The following is a 20,101-nucleotide window of genomic DNA, read 5'->3' on the forward strand; positions in this document are numbered from 1 at the left end:
CACCTCTCTCTCTCCTCTTTTAAGATGCTCCTTATGTTCTACCTCCCAGATCAAAGTAATTTGTCCTAATGCCTCCTTTTATAGATTTATGTTAAACCTTATTGGTATGGCTCTTGTTAACCAACTTGGGATGCTTGACTATGTTATATGCGATATATAAATGTAGGTTGCTGCTATTCGACAAAGTTAAATCTGAAAACTTTTCATAGCGCCTCACCTTTCGAAAAAATACAAATGCTTTAAGGACACCATCTAATTGTACACTATTCATTAACTTCTCAAATCATAAAGCATTTTGCCCAGAGGATGTAGCTAACCTTTTAGAATTTTTCAATTTACATGAAAGAGTGGAGCCAGTGCCAAAGCCAACACTGCACAATGAGGCAGTACAGAATTGTGTACTCCTGTTCGTTAATAAAATGACATCTTTGTAGGTTAGCTAATCTCATGTGGTAAGGAGGGAAGAGACAGAAAAGCAAATCTCCATTGCTGTATTTGGGCTCTGCAGTCAACTGCTGATGAAAGATTCAGGTGTACATCACAGAATCTATGCAAGGGCTCCAAAGGATAGTTTTTTGGAAAAGTATTCAGTGCAACGCTGTGTGCATGTAACTGATCACCTCCTCTATTCCGGCACTGCTCTATAATTTAAAGTTATATGAAAGACAGAAGAGGATTTCTGTCAGCAAACCCACTGAACATTTTACATCATTACAAGTCGATCTTGAGATGAAATCTACCAAGGGACCAATTTAGAAAGTGGATTTCACACGACTACTCTGAACTCCCAACTGCTAAGATGAACAGGTTTTTTAAGCAAAGGCTTTGAAAGTATAAAATAAAGACAGGAAATGCTGGAAAAACTCAGCAGGTCTGATAGCATCTGTGGAGAGAGAGAAACAAAGTTTACATTTCAAGTCTGTATGACTCTTCTTACCAGTGAAGGGCATTTGCCCAGGGGAAGTCTGCACTTTCAAGCAATTGCCCTGCAAATCTAAACCCCCCCCCCCCCTCCCCCACCCGACACCATCCAATGCTCTGGAGCTCGGAAGTTACGGCAAATTATAAAACAAAATGTAACACCAAGATACATTAGGAAATATTAGGGCAGATGGCCAAAAGCTTGATCAAATAATTTTCGTTTTAAGGAGTATCTTAAGAGAGGTGGAGAGGTTTAAGAAGGAATTTCCAAGTCTTAGAGTCAATGTGGCTGAAAGGCAAGGCCACCATCGGTGGAACGGTTAAAATCGGCAATGCTCAAGAGGCCTGACTTCGGGGACAAAAGATATAACAACGGGCTGTAGGGTTAGAGGATATTACGGAGGTCAGTGGGGTCAGGCCATTGATGGATCTGAACTCAAGAATGAGAATTTTAAAATCAAGGCGTTGTTTAACCAGGAATTAGTGTAGATCAGCAAGCACAGGGTTGATGGGTGAATGGTATTTGGTGTCAGTAAGGACTTGGGTAGCAGTGTTTTAGATGACCTCATGCTTTTGGAGAGTAGAATATAAGAGGCTGGCCAAGAATGCGCTAAAATAGTCAAATCTAGAGCTAACAAAAGCATTGATATGGATTTCAGCAGAAGAGCTGAGGCAGGGACAGATACAGGTGATGTTATAGAGGTGGAAACAGGCAGTCTTAGTGGACATGCGAATGTGGCTTAAAGCTCATCTCAAGGTAAAATATGGCAGGCATAGCAAACAATCTGGTTCAGGCTCGACAGTTGCCAGGGAGAATGATAGAATCTGTAGCGAGGGTGGGTGGGGTGTGGGTTCCGGTCTTAGAGGAATTTTGGTCTGCTGGAGGTTAAAATCAACAAGGAAGCCACTAGTTGCAGAGGCTGAAGGAGGAAAGCAGTGAAGATGGCTCCTTGAGAATATTGGGATGGTGCTTGGGCAAGCAGGAGTTCAAATGAGAGGTGAGAAGGGTGGAACAAGGTAAGATGCTCAAGTAAGGAGACAAGCCAAAGTCAGATTTGGTTCCAAAAACACACCACCATCACAGCAGTCTGGATGACTGCTTGCAGTAGAGAAAAGAAGCTGGGGGGCTATTTGGAATAGAATTATTTTTTATTCATTCATGGGATGTGGGTATTGCTGGCTAGGCCAGCAGTTGTTGCCCATTCCTAAATACCCTTGAGAAGGTGGTGGTGAGCTGACTTCTTAAACTGCTGCAGTCCATGTTGGGTAGATACACCCACAGTGCTGTTAGGGAAAGTTTTCCAGGATTTTGACTCAGTGACAGTGAAGGAATGGTGATATATTTCTAAGTCAGAATGGTGAGTGGCTTGAAGGGGAACTTCCAGGTGGTGGTGTTCCCATGAATCTGCTGCCCTTGTCCTTCAAGATGGTAACGGTTGTGGGTTTGGAAGGTGCTGCCTAAGAAGCCTTGTTGAGTTCCTGCAGTGCATCTTGTAAATCCTGCCAGTGGTGAAAGGATTGAATGTTTGTGGATGGGGTGTCAATCAATCAGGTTGCTTTGTTCTAGATGGTGTCAAGCTTCTTGTGTTGCTGGAGCTGCACTCATCCAGGCAAGTGGGGAGTATTCCATCACACTCCTGACTTGTGCCTTGTAGATGGTGAACAGGCTTTGGGGAGTCAGGAGGCGAGTTACTCACCGCTGGATTTCCAGCATCTGACCTGCCCATGTAGCCACATTTTGTATTTATATGGCCGGTCCAGTTTAGGGGAGAGCAGGACTCAAAAGTGCTTTACGTGGTCCAGTCATATCTGGTATTGAATGACACAACCATCATATTTTTTCAAGTCTGCATCCCATGGACTTTAAGGGGCAGAGATCGTATCCTTCTATTTATAGCATTAAGCTTTGTTCACTTATGAAATGCACACATTTTCTCAATATCCACTTTATCACAAAACACTTTAATCTAGTTAATTACAGTTTTTTAAAAAAATCACCAATCTAACAGGTCACAGCTCATTAACTTACACAACCATATCCTTCCAGATTGTACATTCTGAAAACTATTTTGTTGCACCATGCTTAGTTTTTCCTTCATCTTTTGGCATATTCCGGTATCTTTACCTGGAGGCCTATCCAGTGGCAGAGGTGGTCAGTGCCAATGCTGCACACAAAAGGTCAGCCATCCCGTGCAAAAAATGGATGAATGATCTCATCCGTGCCGCCAGGGTAAGGCAACCATCTCATCATTTTAAACTCATACACTCAAGCCCATTACACATTCTCTGGCATCTCACTCACTGCCAGCTCAAGGGACATCACCACTCACTCAAACCTTCACATCACCATCTGGCCTTATCTGCTCTGGAGACTGCCTCCTCAGCCCTCACTCTCTTAGGCCATTTGCCCAGAACAAAATGTGCCCCACACACACCCTGGAACACCCTGCTTACCCAATTCAGCCCTCGCCCTGCAGCCTCTTCACTTGCCTGAGGCCACTTCTCCCCCTTCCCCAAGCAAGCCCTAACCCTGCATCCTTTGATAAGCCAGCACTGCTTATGGCTGGTCTGGTAGGTAGAAATCTGCCCCAGAGCCCATCTAAAAGTGATGTGGTGTTGCCTACAAAGCCTGGTGCTAATGACCACGAGTATTGCCCAAAGAAAGGTAAGCAAACAAACCTCGAAGTCCTGAGCAAAGTGCAGCTTGCCAAGTGCACGTCACTTATGTACAGTTGTGAAACACGTCAGCATGCGAGATAATCCAGCATAGGGGGATGATTCCAGCAAGCAGGGCATATAATGAGATGCTAAAGTATTGAAATTAGATTTCTGATATTGGACAGTGGGAAAGGTAGCCCACCATTGATAGATGGTTCAGATGGTCGCAAACTGGTTTCACGACAGCATAAAACCAATTTTTGGCCTTCTTGCCATATTGTCCAACCCGCCCGCCATGACACCAATGCCAATGGGGGATGGAAAATTCCAGCCACTGTCTTTTTATACACAAACAAGTTTTGAAAGGGCAACATCTATCACTGCGCTGCAGGATGCTAGCTCAAGTGGACAAAGGGTGAAAAATTCACATTTCCAACTTTACTGAAATCCTAATTAACATAAATGATTGAGTTACTAAATAAATTAACTTAGTACAATGCAAAGTTATTCAAGTGTACCACGATTAACATCTATTGTGGTGTCAATGTAGACCAGTGAGCTCATGGTCTCACTCGCCATGTGGCGAGATTGAAGTCAGCTGTTTGGAGTCAGTCTAGACACTGCTCCAAAGTTAAATCCAGCACTTTTTTGAGAACCAAAGCTTACCAGAGACTGAGGATTTAAGAAATCTGGGTTAATTGTTATGCTGTACACATACAAATTGTATTACAGCTACAGACTGTACCAAAAATTACATTATGTATTCAGACTGTGGAATCCAGAACCAAGTTTGCACACATTCTGTAGCCAGAATTTCAATAAAGCAGAACCTATAAAGCAGAACCTTGCATTACTTCCCCTAATTTTATTTTTTCACAATTTAACAGTATCCTATAAATTGAGGAACAACTGTGGGCAGAGCAACATAAAACATTCACATCCCTTCCTATAGCCAGGTCTAAAGGTTAAATTGCAGAAAATGGAAGCATGTCACCTGGTTGAAGAGGAAGAACCAAACGTTATAAAAATATACCAGGTGGAGGGTAATTTGCATCGTTAAGCATCAATTTAGCTTGTGGACTGATATCATTTTGTTCCTGTACATTTTCTGCATACAGCTACATATTCTCACTTTAAATATAGCAAGCTTTAACTTCTTCGCCACCACACCCCCCCAACAATAATGTAAATACAAAAATACCAAATTGAATAAATGTGTACAAGTTTGATAGACCAAGGTTTCTTACAAATTTAATACTTTCAGGTGGATTCCATAAAGGCATTCACCAACAAGGTACATTCTAAACCAGACCAAAAACCTGAAACCTGAACTTCAGAATTAAAAATGTCCACCCTCACTGGGAAATTGTCAGCAATTCTCTCAACCAATTGCTGGTGTAATAAAAATACACACATTTTTTGAATTGGAACAGACTATTAGGCTCAAACAGCACACCCTGTTTTCAGATTAATATCATCTCCATCATAACACTCAATCCTCTCTTTTCAGAAACCTTCAATTTTCTCGCAAATCCAATTATAAAGTCTACTTTATCAACTTATATACTACACACAAGTAGAGTCATTTCTTTGGAAAAGAACCAAAACATGGCAAGTCAAGCTTTCCCTCAAAGCACCGCTCCCACCCTTTTATCCCAGCACAGTTATTACATCCTTGGAATTTTGGTGCTAAGGACAAACGAATGCCCAAAATACATAAAATGTACCCTTCAATCACTGGCAGGGAATTGAGTGTTTTAACACAAGCTTTGATGTTCAAATTCGTCATGCAAGGTACAAAACATCATACTATCACCTTGGCAACACTTAAAATTGCAAATAGCTTGAACAACAAGATGGCAGGATCAGAAACTAACAAGTAGCTGTTGAACAGAAACCATTAGTCCATTAATATAACAGAAACTATAAAATTGGCTGTTTTACATGCCAGTATCTCTAAATTTTTGTAAGCTTTGTGCTAACTGAGGCATAAGTGCTAAGAAATGGAGCACATCCCTGTTTTAAAAAGCAATTTTCAGCATCTGGTACTTCCAGTCAGACACGTACAGGAATATGATACAGAGCAAAACCTAACCCCAACTCTTTCACAACATTGTGCCTCAACTCAACCTCAGAGTTACCTTATTTTACTTTTGTGACATATTTCTATATCATACAGCAACCACCCAATCTGTATTTTCCACCTGCAAGTTTTATTTAGCGCCAAATTTTGGGCAGTTCTGCATTGCGAGTCTTTTCCCACTTGTAGACAGAAGAGGGACACCAGATTAACTTCCAGTTTGAAACATCTTAGTTTTCACGACAGGCTCTGCACTTTAAGGGAAACATCAACTTAGAAGTGATTTGACCAAGGTTTATAAGATGATTAAGGTAATAGATTCTATTTGTGTAGATACGATCTACATTTGTTTCAACTGAATGGATTAGCAAGGATGGGGATCAAAATTTCAAGTTTTGCAAGGTCAGGGCTTGGTTAGGCGTCAGGAGTGTTTCTTTCTGGGAAAATAATGAACTTGTGGAATAGAATGCCAACGTGTGCGATGAACATCGGTTCGCTGAATTCCTTCAAGCAAGAGCTAGGCCTGTTGCTAGTTGACATGGAGATCACCTCGTACAAGAGATAGGCAGTGTATGACATTAATCAGGGCCAAAGCGCTATCCTGGGCTAGTTTTGATCACCTAAGGGGGCCAGAGAGGAATTTTCAAGATTACTCTTCCTCTATTTTGCCTTGGTTTTTGATCTGGATTCTCACCACTCCCAGGAGATCACACGGCTTTCAGTTGAGGTAGGATGATGGGGTAGCTATAGTGATTCACAAGGCATCACACTTGTATGTGACAGGCTGAATGGACAATTCAGTGAGTTGTTTCCTGTCAATCACTTATCATATGAACTGAATCAGTGCACCCAAATTCAGTGCACCCTTAAAATCAGTAAACATACATAAACTGGATTCAAACCTAAGTCTCATTTGTGAGAGACTAGCGAATGACACTATCCAATCTCTGAGATTATTTGTGGAAAATCCTATATAAAACATCCTGGGTGTTTGAATATATGAAACCACTGCCTGATGAAGTACTAAGCCATACAGGCACTAAGGTTCCAGACTTGATTCCCAATCTATGCTGCATTAGCTGTCTGAAGCAAGACATGAGAGGGAGTACAATATTGCCATAAAGACTAGGGGACAGCAACATTACAGTTGGCCTCAGTATTAAGCAGGGGTAAAAATTATCCAGAGCCCCTGCTCTTGATCATTATCCTGCAACTTGAAGTGCAGACGTGGACGTTGGAAAGGGGAGCAGGCTTTGTTATGACTCTTTCGACAACTAACTGGACAACTATTATGTGTAGTCTACGCTTACAGTTTTAAAAAAGTAGCCATTTGAACAAGGCACTGGAAAGCTGAAGAAAAACGTTTAAAAAAACATTTCCTGGTTCATTGACAAATTTCCTGGTCCAGGGGACCAGTTGTCCTTTTGGGAATTACTGACCTGTTACTGAAACTGCCAACAAGATGAAGTTGTCTGCTCGAAACTAAACCAATTAATTCTATCAACAGAAGGAACACAGTTGGAACTCAGTGCATGAATCTTAGTTTTGGCTCTGGTAGCTGCACAGGCCAAGTAATTTCCCACACTCAACCAAATAATTTAAATTCTGGAAGTGAGCAATGATCAGAGTGGGCATCTTGTTTCACTGTAAAAGAACATCTCTTGTTATGTGACGACTGGGCCTAGCCACATAACTCAGTAAAGACTGTACAAATGTCTGGTGTCTATAAACAAGCAACTCTACACCACCAAAAATATGTTAGATAACAAGGTTAATTTGCAAAAGTATAAAGATCTTAATCATTTAGAATGAATGATAAATAGATACTTCAGTCATTTCAGTTGTAAATGTAATACGAATAGAAGTAGCAGATCAGGCACAACATCTGTAGTTTTTAAATTAAAGTACTCAATTTAGACAAACCTTTCCAGGTATACTTCAAGGCACACCAGTTATTTGTTGCATCCAAAGATCTTCCCTTTCAGTGGAGAGGAGGGGGAGATGGCAAAGTTAGAATTCTTCAATAATTATCTTTCACAACTTCATTTCTTAATACCATGCCACATATTACTATGAAACCATTTAAGATTTATTCAACAGATTTACCATTAAAACAAGCAACAAACAGCTCAGCAGATAATTGCTGTTTCTGCCCAAAATGACAAAGAAAGAAGATGTACTTCTAGAAACTACTTGCAAGCAATCACACCCCACCTCATTCGGCTATGATGGGGCTGAACCTGTTTACAGGTTACATAACTCAGTTTTCATGGCAGCACATGGTCAAACAAGATGTATCAGACATTACTCCCCTGACGTCAAGATAGAAGACAAGGAAGGTAAAACCAACTGAAGCGGGTGGAAATTAGATCCCTATCTTAAGTACACTTGAAACGTTATTTTTTAAATAGATGGTATGTCATTGAGAATACATGACATACAAAACACAGCTTAATTCTCTAAGAATTACTTCTTTCCCATACAGCTGCAGTGCAGCAATTCTCACAATCCAGAATTCATAAAATTAAGGTAAGCCCGTGCGTTCTAATCTCTTCTTTAATTGAACAGCAAACCACAATGAGGTTAATCTCAAAAACGTCAACTAATATTTCAAATGATCAATCTTTGGTGTATAATTCAGTAAAGCCTTTCTGTACCGGTATATCAATCAGTTCTCAAGTTCCAACAGATACAAAAATAAGCCCTCCCCCCGCCCCCATTAAAATAGTGGACAGAGGAATGTCATACTAATATTAAGCATTCATCATCTAACTTCACAATATTTCATATTTGTTAGCAATATTTATTTAAAATAGTTTAAAGAAATGAAAAGAAGGAAGAAGGTCAAGTGATCTAAAAACATTTTTCTCCAGGATTTAGGTTCAATCCAACCCAAATCAATGCATCACTTGCCCCATTCCATACCAACTGGAAGATTCTACAGTGAAACAGGTTTGAGAAAGTCACCGCCCATAATACAAAACTTTCATCAATCCAACATTAACTGACAATCACTCTTGTTCTGAAGAGTCAAAAAGATGATGAATGTGAAAAATAGAAAAATTCATGCTGCTGCACTAGAGGCCTGCAACAAAGGTTGTTGAAGCACTATAAAATTGTTATCTATTCTGCATCAAGTGGTGTTACATTCAATTCAAGGCTAATTAATGCTGACATAAACGTAAAATTAAACACCAAGATAAAAGCAAAATGCTGTGGATGCTGAATATCTGAAATAAAAACAGAAAATGCTGGAAAAGCTCAGCAGATCTGGCAGCATCTGTGGAGAGAGAAAGAGAACTAACGTTTTGAGTCTATTTGACACTTTTTCAGAGCTAAAGAGAAGTAAAAACGTGATGGAATTTATACTAAGTGGGGGGCTGCGGGGTGGCAGCAGAGCAGGTGAAGCAAGATCTCTCTCCACAGATGCTGCCAGACCTGCTGAGATTTTCCAGCATTTTCTGTTTTTATTTTATAATTAATGCAGACAGTGGGTAATTAAAATGTAAAATGTTTTACATTCCTCAATACAAACACCTTTAGCAATGGCAAAAAGCTTGAAAAAAATCCAAGCTATTTTAAATTAAAAGGCCATGAATAAACTTTGTTACAATTTTACCCACTACCATGTTAGTTTGTGACAATGTTAACTCACTTTGGGTCAAAATCCTGGAACTCACTCCCTAAAATAGCACAGTGGGTGTACCTCCACCACATGTACTGTAGTGGTTCAAGAAGACAGCTCAACACCACCACCTTCTCGAGGGCAATTTGGGATGGCCAATAAATGCTGGCTTAGCCAGCTGATGCCCACAACCTCAAAATAAATTTTAAAAACTCAATAACTTGTACATCTCCTACAACGTTGTTCGTGAGCTGAATAATTGGATTTTATGACACAGTGTATAATAAGTTAACAGGACCAGAGGGCGAGGTGAACAATTTTCAGAAAGAAAGTAAAACCCAATTGACAATTGAGCTGTGCTGGTGAAATATTAATTGCTTCAAAACCTGTATAGCTATGAGACAAGCTTTCTATCAACTTATCATTTAATTATCATTGGTCATTTCACACAAAATGCTTCACAGCCAATTAATTACTTTTAAAGTGTAAATCAGATTTTGAGTATAAAATAATTCTGCTATGTTGACTTAATTGAGTGTCAGCTTGGCTCAGTGACAGCTTAGTCATAGGGAGCTTAAGGCTGATTACCAAACATAGTGCGAAGCAGTGGGGTAAAAAAAGAGATGGCATAAAGGAAAAGACTGCAGGTCCAATGAGACCTTGCTTTGCAAAACTGACTGCGTGTGTAACAACATAACTGATCAGAAACCAACTAGTGAACTCTATAAAAGCAAACAGCACTCAGAGCTATCTAAGAGCTCATTTATAGTCATTTTTCTGATGTGCATAATTTACTAGATTTACTAAATTCAATTTCAAAGCCTAGATTAAGTCATTATTGCTAACCTTTTTGTCCAATATTACAGCACTACATGGCCATACTTCAGTGTTCAAATCAGGGTAAATCCTGGCCTTTGTTTTCTGGGCTATTATAAATACCATCAGACATCATAGGTGAACTCAGTCGCAAATTTAATTTGCATGTTAACTACCATCTAGAAACAGCTTGAAAGCTATAAATCATAACTGACAGATATTCTCCTGCTCACTTTTCCTGATTTTAAAAGTGCCCTACAGAATAAACAGGATGCTTTCCCAAAATGGAGAGTGAAATTGAATTCTTTCCAATGTATGGATATAGCAAATGCAACAGGATAACTGAAAACATCCATAAAACAGAAAGTAATCATTTTCAGTAATCTAAAGCAGCATAACTTAAATTAAATTCAACAACTTTAAGATTACAATTCAAAAGCGTGTCTTCTTCATCAATTCCATTGTCTAAAAAAAACATGCCCGTTCTGTACAGGTTCACAAAACACTTGTAATCCTGGACTACAGGGAATTACTAAATATGTCCGAAATTTGCTTTGTCATTAGAAATTCCCCATTTCGTGGATAAAATAACCGTATTAGAGAAAAAAGATCCCTTATAAAAATCAAATGTCATTATTGCTAACTGCAAACAGAATGCCTAAAGATAAACGATCAGTTTCAATTTCAAGTTCTAAAGGCTTTAATGAGAAAATAGAAAGCCTCTATAAATTAGTGAGCCAATCTATAAGATGTTCTCAATTTCATAAGCATACAAGAGTTTCTGCTCATGAGCAAATTCTCTTTCAACTCACTTAAAATCTTGTATTCATAGCAATACATTAAACATTTCTGCATTAGCTTAACTTAAAAGCCTACTTTTTAATCATCATCCCTTGAATATTTTATTGCACTATGCTGTTCTGTATTGTCTATTTCATACCCTTTGTAGATACAGTCAAAATAATGTTCAACCACTCCAATTCAGCATTAAAAGAACAAATTTTATCTGTCATTCAACATCAGTAGAAAGGTGTCAAATATGTCTTTTCTAAATGCGGTGCTCAAGATGAACATCCGCTATTTGATTTACTTTTAACATTGCTCTATCCATATCTGCTTCTACCAATTTCATCATTTTTCATACTAAAACACACTAGCTACAGTCCCATATATGAGTTATATCATAATGATTTTCAATCACCCTGCAATTCCATTTGTATGTTTAGTGGTAGTTAAGTTTGCAAAATATCACCAAGTATATAAATATTAAGGAAGATTTTATTACAGCCATTTTTTCTGTTGTTTCACTGCTAGCAATTAGTTTCTTACAAGTCTTTGTGCTAATTGCTGCACATTTATTTGTTTCTTGCTCAAAACACCATTCGTGGCACCAATGGGTTTCCCAATGGGAATCACTCCCCTACCTGAGGTAATTCAAGGGAGGACCAACGAAATCCAGGCAGGTCAGGACTAGAAATGTTGTGTCCACCCACCTGTATCTGTGTATCAACATCCAAAAGCTGACTATACCTTGCCTTGATAGATAATTAGAGCATGCAAAGGCTGGGAAAGCAGAAGCAACAGCACCAATGAGATATCTGAATGCCAGCTAACCATAATTTTAGATTACCAGAACCCGAAGAAGTATGTCACTTTTTCAGTGGTACAGCACAAAATAAAGCATACCATGGTGATTGACAGCCAGCATACAATTGGCCAAACCAATCAGAATACTATATCAGTAATAACTTTTTACACGGTTCCGTCAGCATGATTGTGATCGTTGCTGCAACCACCTGCGGTCACCATGCAGCATAGTGTTACTGGATATGCCAGAGGATATATCCAATGATGATAACATACAGTTACGGCTTGAAACTTAGCTCCACCTCCTTGCAGGCATTTTGCAAATGAAGCTCTTCAGTATCCATCAGATAAGGAGTCAACTGGCTGCAGACTCACTTGTACCAAGGGTTTGTACCAAGGGTTTCTACAGTTTTCGTTTTGCTTGTCACTTCTTAGTTATCTCTTACATAGATCTTAGCAACGACTGTTAAATATGTTGAGATGACTTCTGAGTCACTCCAAAGATTGTAAAAAATTGTTGTTGGATCCTTGTTCTGGCACTTCCTTTTAACTGTCCTCTTCCCATTAAGTTTCATTTGCACAATTTTCTTGCTTCCACTAAAAGTGTCCTCCATGTTCCCATAACTGTGGAACATTAAATGCAAACAACACACTTCTATTTGTGTCTTGTCTAAAACTTACCGCTAGCCATTCAAGCCTAAACCTCTGTATTTCAAATATATAAAATATAGGTTGAATTGCTGGATGAAGTTCTTATTAAATTAGTTATAAAAATCCTCATGCTTCCTAAACTGTACTAATTTGGAAGGGTGAGAATTATACTCCTATCAAATCAGTGTAGCATCTATCACATTTGGGAGCTGAAAGCTTTTAAATATATTTCCAATGCAAACAATCAAAAGATAGGATGGAATTTTAAAAAGAATGAAACCCAAGGCCAAATCAAGTACTGATGTTCAACTCAATAATCAAAATCTGAAAAAAAGTCTCCAGCTCGACAGTTAACAAAACAAAATCTCTGCTTGCGTCCAAAATGGCTCCAGCATATAACTGTCTGCAAACAGAATTTTTCTTATTAGTCTGACTGCAATGCAACTAAGTACATGGTCTGCTGCAGAATTCATTCCCCAATTCTATGACCATATTGCTAAATTTACTGGTCTTGATCCAGTAGACCAGTGTTAATTTCACCATGATTACAGTATCTGTAATTATAATACATGTGCTGCGGTACATTTGAAAGCTTGCTGCTTTACGTAGCATTCCAGTTCCCTGTGACATTTAATAAATGCTCGTTAATCAATACTACAGTACCATTCAGTATCACACATTCATACTGAAGTAGTGACGCATTGTGGGTGCCACTTTAATTAGCCACCAAATGTTAAGCTAAATTTGCTGGACACTCAAAGAAAATCAGGATTAATCAAGGGAAGCCTGCGTGGATTTTGTAAAGGTAACTAAACTTTATTTTTTGAAATCATGAGCAGCCCGTCAGAAGTTTTATGTAACCATCGGGTTTATATGTAATGGACACAAACAACTGAAAGGCTCTTAGATATGAAGTGTGATACTATCCATAAATTCCAACTTTTGTAAAAGCTGGCTACATGAATATCTCATTGTGTTCTATGAGTAAATGAGAAAAAAATGTCATATCTCTGACTCTCAGTATTTCTGCACAAAGGCTCATATCATTATTAGACTTACTGATTATGTTGCTATTAAGCAATTGCAAATAAGTGTTCTTTCTTCTCATCACCAAAATCCCAGCCAGTCAGTACAAACTCACCATCAGCTATCACAGGATTAACAGGGAAAGTAATCTGCTGATAGCACCTCAGTACAACATAGTAAGAAAGACTAATAAGAATGAAAGCAGCTAATCAAATTATCAAGCAACTCATTTAGACTATTCAGCACTGGGACAGCAAACCCAGCAATAACAGCAAAAGAACAGTGCACTCCAAAACTTGGTGTATGCTTTTCTTTTATCTGAATTCTCTTTCCCTCTCTCTAGCTTTATTGCATTGATCCATTACATCATCCAAGTCGACTTTCTTCACATGAGCTGGGCAGCAGTTGACAGGAGCTTGTTACCTCATAAACGGCATCATGGCCAAAACTGACTTTAACCTCATTCAAATGCAAGCATTTACTTTCCAGCATTAACAACTGCACAGCCATCAGCAGCAGTTTTTCTTTCCTCACTAGCCCAGGAGGATACTCCAGTTCCAGCTGCAATCAGCTAACAATAAGCAGACCAGCAATTGAACAGTGGGACCTTCCTAAATACCATTCTGCATCATACTAAGAAGTGCATTTAACCATTGAGGTTATGCATAAAAAGGCTGCACGGTGCATTAAGTAATTCAGCGCTGACTCAATGGTTAAACAGTGACATGATCAGAGAACTACATTTGTACCTCACTCTCAAAGTTTGTGGAGAAAATACATATTTGAATGCACAAATGAGGTAAAAAAGACAATGCTGATCCATCTTTAACTGCCATTGCCTGAGTTTGTTTTAAAAATAGCTAGAAAAGGGCATAAGGATTGTTGGTTCTTTCCAAATATGCATATATAAATATCACTACAACAGGTAAATACATTTTTAAAAATTGGCAGGCTTTGCACTCACTGCATTTACACAATTGGCAACATGTGCGGTTACTATTGTGAAATCATTTTTCCAAGGTTATCTCACTACTGATGCAAATTTCAACAGCAACGCATATTTCTCGGTTTTGGACTGAATTTTTGGCACTGAACCAAATGAGCAATATAATTAGTATAATATGAAGATTATGTAAAGATTTTAAAAAATTGTACCAGCTAAATAATCAAGAACTTCACACCCTCTTCCGGGAGGAATCAACCAAAGGGCAGCTGTCGATGCAACATGAGGTCCACACTCATTTTTGCTGTTTGCTTTTCTACTTGCTCAAATGTTCATTTATCACATCACCTATAAACAATGGGACTTTTGGCAATGCCCATGACCTTTAATATGTTAAGTAATGGTACAAAGATGATGCCAGAGGACTGGAGAATTGCAGATGTTACACCGTTATTCATAAAAGGGCATAAGAAATATTCCAAAATCTAGTCAATTTAACCTCACTAGTGGGAAAGCTTTTAGAAATATTAATCTAGGGCAAAATTAACAGCTACTTGGACAAGTATGGATTAATCAAGGAAAGCCAGCATGAATTTTGTAAAGGTAAATTGTGTTTAACCAAATTGATTTGAGCTTTTTTTTAAATGAGGTAACAGGTTGATGATGCATACATGAATTTCCAAAAGTTGTTTGATAAAGTGCCACATAACAGGCCTGCCAGCAAAGTAGACATTCATTGAACAAAATGGACAATGGTAGCAATGATACAAAGTTAGCTGTGTGACAGGGAACAGTAGCATTGAACTATTTTTTTTAAAAGGCTGGAGGAAGGTATGAAGTGGGGTCCCCCAGGGTTGGTTGCTTTTCTTGATATGTGTTCATGATCTAGACTTGGGTGTACAGGGCCCAATTTCAAAATTTGAAGATGACACAAAACTTGGAAGTATCATAAACTGTGAGGAGGACACTGACAGACTTCAAGAGGACACTGACAGGCTGGTGGAATGGGTGGAAATGTGGCAGATGAAATTTTATGCAAAGTACGAAGTGATACATTTTGGCAGAAGAGGAGGAGAGGCAATATAAAGGATACAATTCTATTCTGCTATGGTGGAATTTGAACACGAGTTCCCAGAGTCTGGGTCTCTAGAATGCTAGTCCAGTGACAATACCACGGTGCCACCGTTTCCTCAATGTTAGATTAAAGAAGCTTAGAGTAATGCAAAAAAAACAGTAATAAGTCTGAGACTGAGAGTGTTTTAGAAATCAGCAAAGGACAATAAAAAGGAAAAAAATAGCCAGTAGTATAAAAACAGAATGTAAGAGCTTTTATGAGTATATAAAAAGGAGTGTAACTAAAGTTAACTTTGGTGTATTAGAATCAGAGGCAGGAGAGATTCTCAAGGGGAATGAGGAAACAGCAGAGGCACTGAACAAATATTCTGTCCGTCTTCACAGTAGAAGACACAGGTTTCATACCAGAAATAGATGGTACCCTTGGGACCAAAGTGAGGAAATTAGGGAAATTAATATCAACAGAGAAAAAGTATTGGAGAAACTTAAGGGACTAAAATGTGACAAATCCCCAGGACCTGATGGCCTACACTCTAGGGTTCTAAAGGAGATAGCTGCAGATAATGAATGCGCTGGCTGTGAGTGTCCAAAATTCATTGGATTTGGGGATAGTCCCATCAGATTGGAAATTGGCAAATGTTACTCCGCTTTTCAAGAAAGGGACAGGGATAGAAGGAACTACAAGTCAGTTAACCTAACATCAACTGTTGGGAAAATGCTGGAATCTATTATTAAGGAAGTGTTAACAATGCACTTAGAAAAGCATAGCATGATTAGAACAAGTCACCATGGTTTTACTGAAAGCAAATCCAGTTTAGCAAATTTATTGGAGTTTGAGCGTGTAACTAGCAAGTGGAGCCAGTAGATGAAGTATGCTGATATTTCCAAAGGCTTTCAATAAGGTGCCACACAGAAGGTTAATAGGCAAGATAAGTGTGCATGGAGTTGGGAGGTATATATTAGCATAGATAGAGGATTGGTTAACAGGTAGGAAGCAGAGTGTGGGCATAAATGGGGCTTTTTCCAAGTTGGTAGGTAGTGAATAGTAGAGTGCCATGAGGCTCAGTGCTGTGTCCTCAGCTATGTACAATCTATATTAATGACTTAGATGGAGAGACGGAGAGTAACGTGTCTAGGTTTGCTGATGATACAAGGCTCGGTGGAAAGTTATGCTGGGGGGGACACACAGAGGTTGCAATGAGATGTAGACAGGTTAAGTGAGCAGGCAACTGGATGGCAGATTAATTATATTGTAGGGAAGTGTGAAGTTATTCACTCTGGTCGAAAGAATAGAAGAGCTGAATATTTTTTGAATGATGAGAAACTTGTGAGCGTTGATGTTCAAAGAGACTCGAATGTGCTCACACATGGAAAGCAAAGTTAACATACAGATACAGCAAGCAATTAGGAAGGCAAATGGCATGTTGGCCTTTATTGCAAAGGGATCAGAGTACACTAATAAAGAAGTCTTGCTAGAGTTGTACATGGTTTTGGTGAGACCACGTCTGAAGTACTGTGTGCTGTTTTGGTCTCCACATTTAAGAAAAGATATACTTGCATTGGAGGTGGTACACTGGAAGTTCACAAATTGGACCCTGGCATGAGGGGGTTGTCCTATGATGAGAGGATGAGTGAATTAGGTCTATTTTCTCTAGAGCTTAGAAGAATGAGAGGCGATCTCATTGAAATATACAAGATTCTGAAGGAGCTTGATAGAGTAGACGGTGAGAGATTGCTTCCGCTGGTTGGGGAATCTAAAATGTGGGGGCACAATCACAGGATAAGGGGCAAATCACTTAAGACTAAGATGCGGGGAAATTACTTCACTGAAAGGGTTGTGAAGCTTTGAAATTTCTGCCCCAGAGGGTTGTGGATGCTCCATCATTGAATACATTTAAGGCTGGGATAGACAGATTTTTGATGTCTTAGGGAATAGGCAGGGAAGTGGAGTTGAAGCCAAGATCAGCCATGATTGTATTGAATTGTGGAGCAGGCTCAAAGGGCCATATGGTCTACTCCCTGCTCCTATTTCTTGTGTTCTTGGAGAAGCTGGGACTGTTCTCCTTAGAACAGGTTGAGAGGAGATTTGATAGAGGTGTTCAGAATAAGAACATAAGAAATAATGACAGGTCTAGAAAGAGTAGATGGAGAGAAACTGTTCCCATTGGGCAGAAGGTTTAGGAACCAGAGGACACTGATTAAGGTGAACGGCAAAAGAACCTACGCGACACGAGGAAAAACATTTTAAGCAGCGAGCGGTTAGGATCTGGAATGCACTGTCTGACAGTTGTGGAAACAATGTCAAGTGTGCTTTCAAAAGGAAACTGAATAAGCACCTGAAAAAAAATTGCAAGATATGGGGAAAGGGCAAGGATGTGGAACCAGCTCGTTTCCCTTGCAGAGAGCCAGCACAGACAAAAATGGGCAGAATGGCCACCTCCTGTGCTGTGATTCATTGGTACGATCTATGATTCGGTTGGTACCTGTCCAAATTTAAGTTCTGATAGTGAGAGGGGTGGTGAGGGAGACCATACAACAATTGCAACAACCCTTTTGGTCTTTAAGTTAGCAAATTACTTCCCAACACTGGCATTATACAGGTTTCATTATACTTAGAGCAAGTTAATTGTCACAATGCAGTATTGCAAATATGAAAATTAGTTCAAGGCACATTGAAGGTGACTTTGAAGAGTTGATGTTGGCTAATATGAACTTACTGTAATATTATTAATTTCTACACACTAAAATGCAGATTAGATCTAAAACGATCCTATCGCTCAGCTATCAAACATTTTAGAGTTCAGCTTCTACCACACCAACCTAAGCATCAATAATGTTTATTATATGCATGACTGGCTTTCCAGTTAAATGCATCCCCAGTTTGTAGAGAAGCCTAATTTCGAGATTTAACTAAAAACATGGAAAGGGACGGGAGCGGGAATTGGTTCAATCACAGCAGGATATATCTCCCGGGACCTTTTACATCACTAACTACCTCGCCGTCACGGGGAATCATTAATTCATAACTATATAGATTAAGTAGGGCACTTTCTTCAATGGATCTGAATAAGCTAACTAGAACAAATAATTAGCAACATATCAACACTATCTTAAATTTATTAAACAGATGGGAAAAAAGTGACTGCAACTAGATGAGAACCCACTCTCCCTTTTCCCTCCCAATTCTGAAGGGAATACCAAGTCTGACTAGAAGGTTAAACATAACCAGGCCAGTGCACCGGCGGGGACGGGGACAGCTGCTTACAGTCGGTAGCGGTCTGCAGGCACAGCACGTTGAGCGGGTTGATGCAGTCTTTCTGCAGCAGCTCGGCCTCGGTGATGGGGGTCAGGCCCTCGGGCTCCGGGTTCCTCCTACTCTTCATTCTGTTAAGCACGCTGCCGCCCTCCTTCTTCAGCTCGGTCCCGTCCGCCCTGTTGTCCGAGTCACTCATTCTCAGGGACGATCCAAACACGGCGGCCAGCGAGGGGGAGGGGACGGGGTAGGGGGAGGGAGGTGGAGTGCGAACAAACTTTAAAAACCGCTTAAACGAGCCGAAGCCTTGCGCGTTCTCTTTGCCCCTGCCGCCCGGTCGGTTCCTCCTTTGCTGACCAGCAGCCGCCCTGCCAAACTCCGGTTACCGCGGCTGATTTCAAAATGGCGGCCGGTCGGTAGGACTCGGTATCTATGGAGAGGAGGCGCTGGGGGTCACCGCCAGCCAATCAGGCGCCGCCCCGGGTTCAGCTCCAGGCAACACAAGGAGCTGCAGGTTGTCCATTGCATCTCGTTAACAACCCGCTGCCGAACTGCCAAGTGATTGAGATAACTCCTAATTGGAATCCATTCCAGTCATGATCTGATTCGACTGGATGCAGGATTTAAAAGAATGAATCCCTCCCATCAATTTTAGAGAACCCTGGAGTACCACAGTTTCTGCTTGAGCCCCAGTGTTTGCATTTAAACACCGCACTTCCTGTAATATGTAAGGAATTTCTGTTCGTGTCTGGAGCTACAAAGACGAGTTATTTATGTCCGTGGCCAAGCCTCTCTCAAGTTTCCTTTCTCTGATGAAAGGTCACGGGACCTGAAACTTTAACTGTTTTTCGCTCTCCCTCCACAGATGCTGTCTGATTTGCTGAGCGTTTTCAGAATGTTCTGTTTTTATTTCTTTCCCACTTGCTGTCCTTCTGAGGCAATCAATTTTGCCAAATTAGGTGGATCTGGCCGCATAATATGCATAAACTATTGCTCCATTCTGTGGCTTATTTGATGGCACGCTTAGCTCTTGAGTCTGAAAATTGCGGGTTCAAGTCTTGCTCCAGCACTTGAGCCCACAAATCAAGTCTGAAGGAACCAGTGTTACTGAAGGAGTGCTGTAATGTCAGCGATGCTGTCTTTTTGGCCGAGATGCTCAACCGAGGCCCCATCTGCCCTCTGGTGGACGTAAAAGATTCCACCGCACTTTCAAAGAAGGACAGAATTATTTTTCGCCTGGTGATTTGGCCAATATTTACCTCTAAATCGACATCACAAAAAAAATCCGGCCTTGGTCAAGTTTTTTTTCGTTTAGGTCCTTTACTTCCATCAAACTTTCCCTCCTGACTCCCAGCTTGGAAGTTACACACCTGTTTTAAGACCAGAGACAACCCAGCAGGGAAGCACAGAGACCGGAGATTTGAAATCAGCAGCGATGGCCATAGGAACATTAGAATTGCTAGATGA

General features: G+C 40.0%; 1 protein-coding gene across 3 annotated transcripts in view; it reads right to left on the reverse strand.

The window, feature by feature from the left end:
* unc119.1 (unc-119 homolog 1) overlaps nt 1-19,395 on the reverse strand; it is a 67,091-nt gene extending 47,696 nt beyond the window's left edge. The window contains exon 1 of one of the 3 annotated variants that reach the window (XR_005944836.1): nt 18,647-19,391. Coding sequence is in view for 2 of the 3 variants with exons in the window: in XM_041202875.1 (XP_041058809.1) it covers nt 18,647-18,833 (187 nt within the window). In the remaining variant the exon portion in view is untranslated. Of the gene's footprint in view, nt 1-18,646 lie in introns of all 3 variants that reach the window. The other 2 variants (XM_041202875.1, XM_041202874.1) reach the window with 2 other exon arrangements.
* Between the last annotated feature and the right edge of the window lie 706 nt (nt 19,396-20,101).

Source organism: Carcharodon carcharias, chromosome 13 (assembly GCF_017639515.1).
Source record: "Carcharodon carcharias isolate sCarCar2 chromosome 13, sCarCar2.pri, whole genome shotgun sequence".
Classification (NCBI taxonomy): Eukaryota; Metazoa; Chordata; class Chondrichthyes; order Lamniformes; family Lamnidae; genus Carcharodon; species Carcharodon carcharias.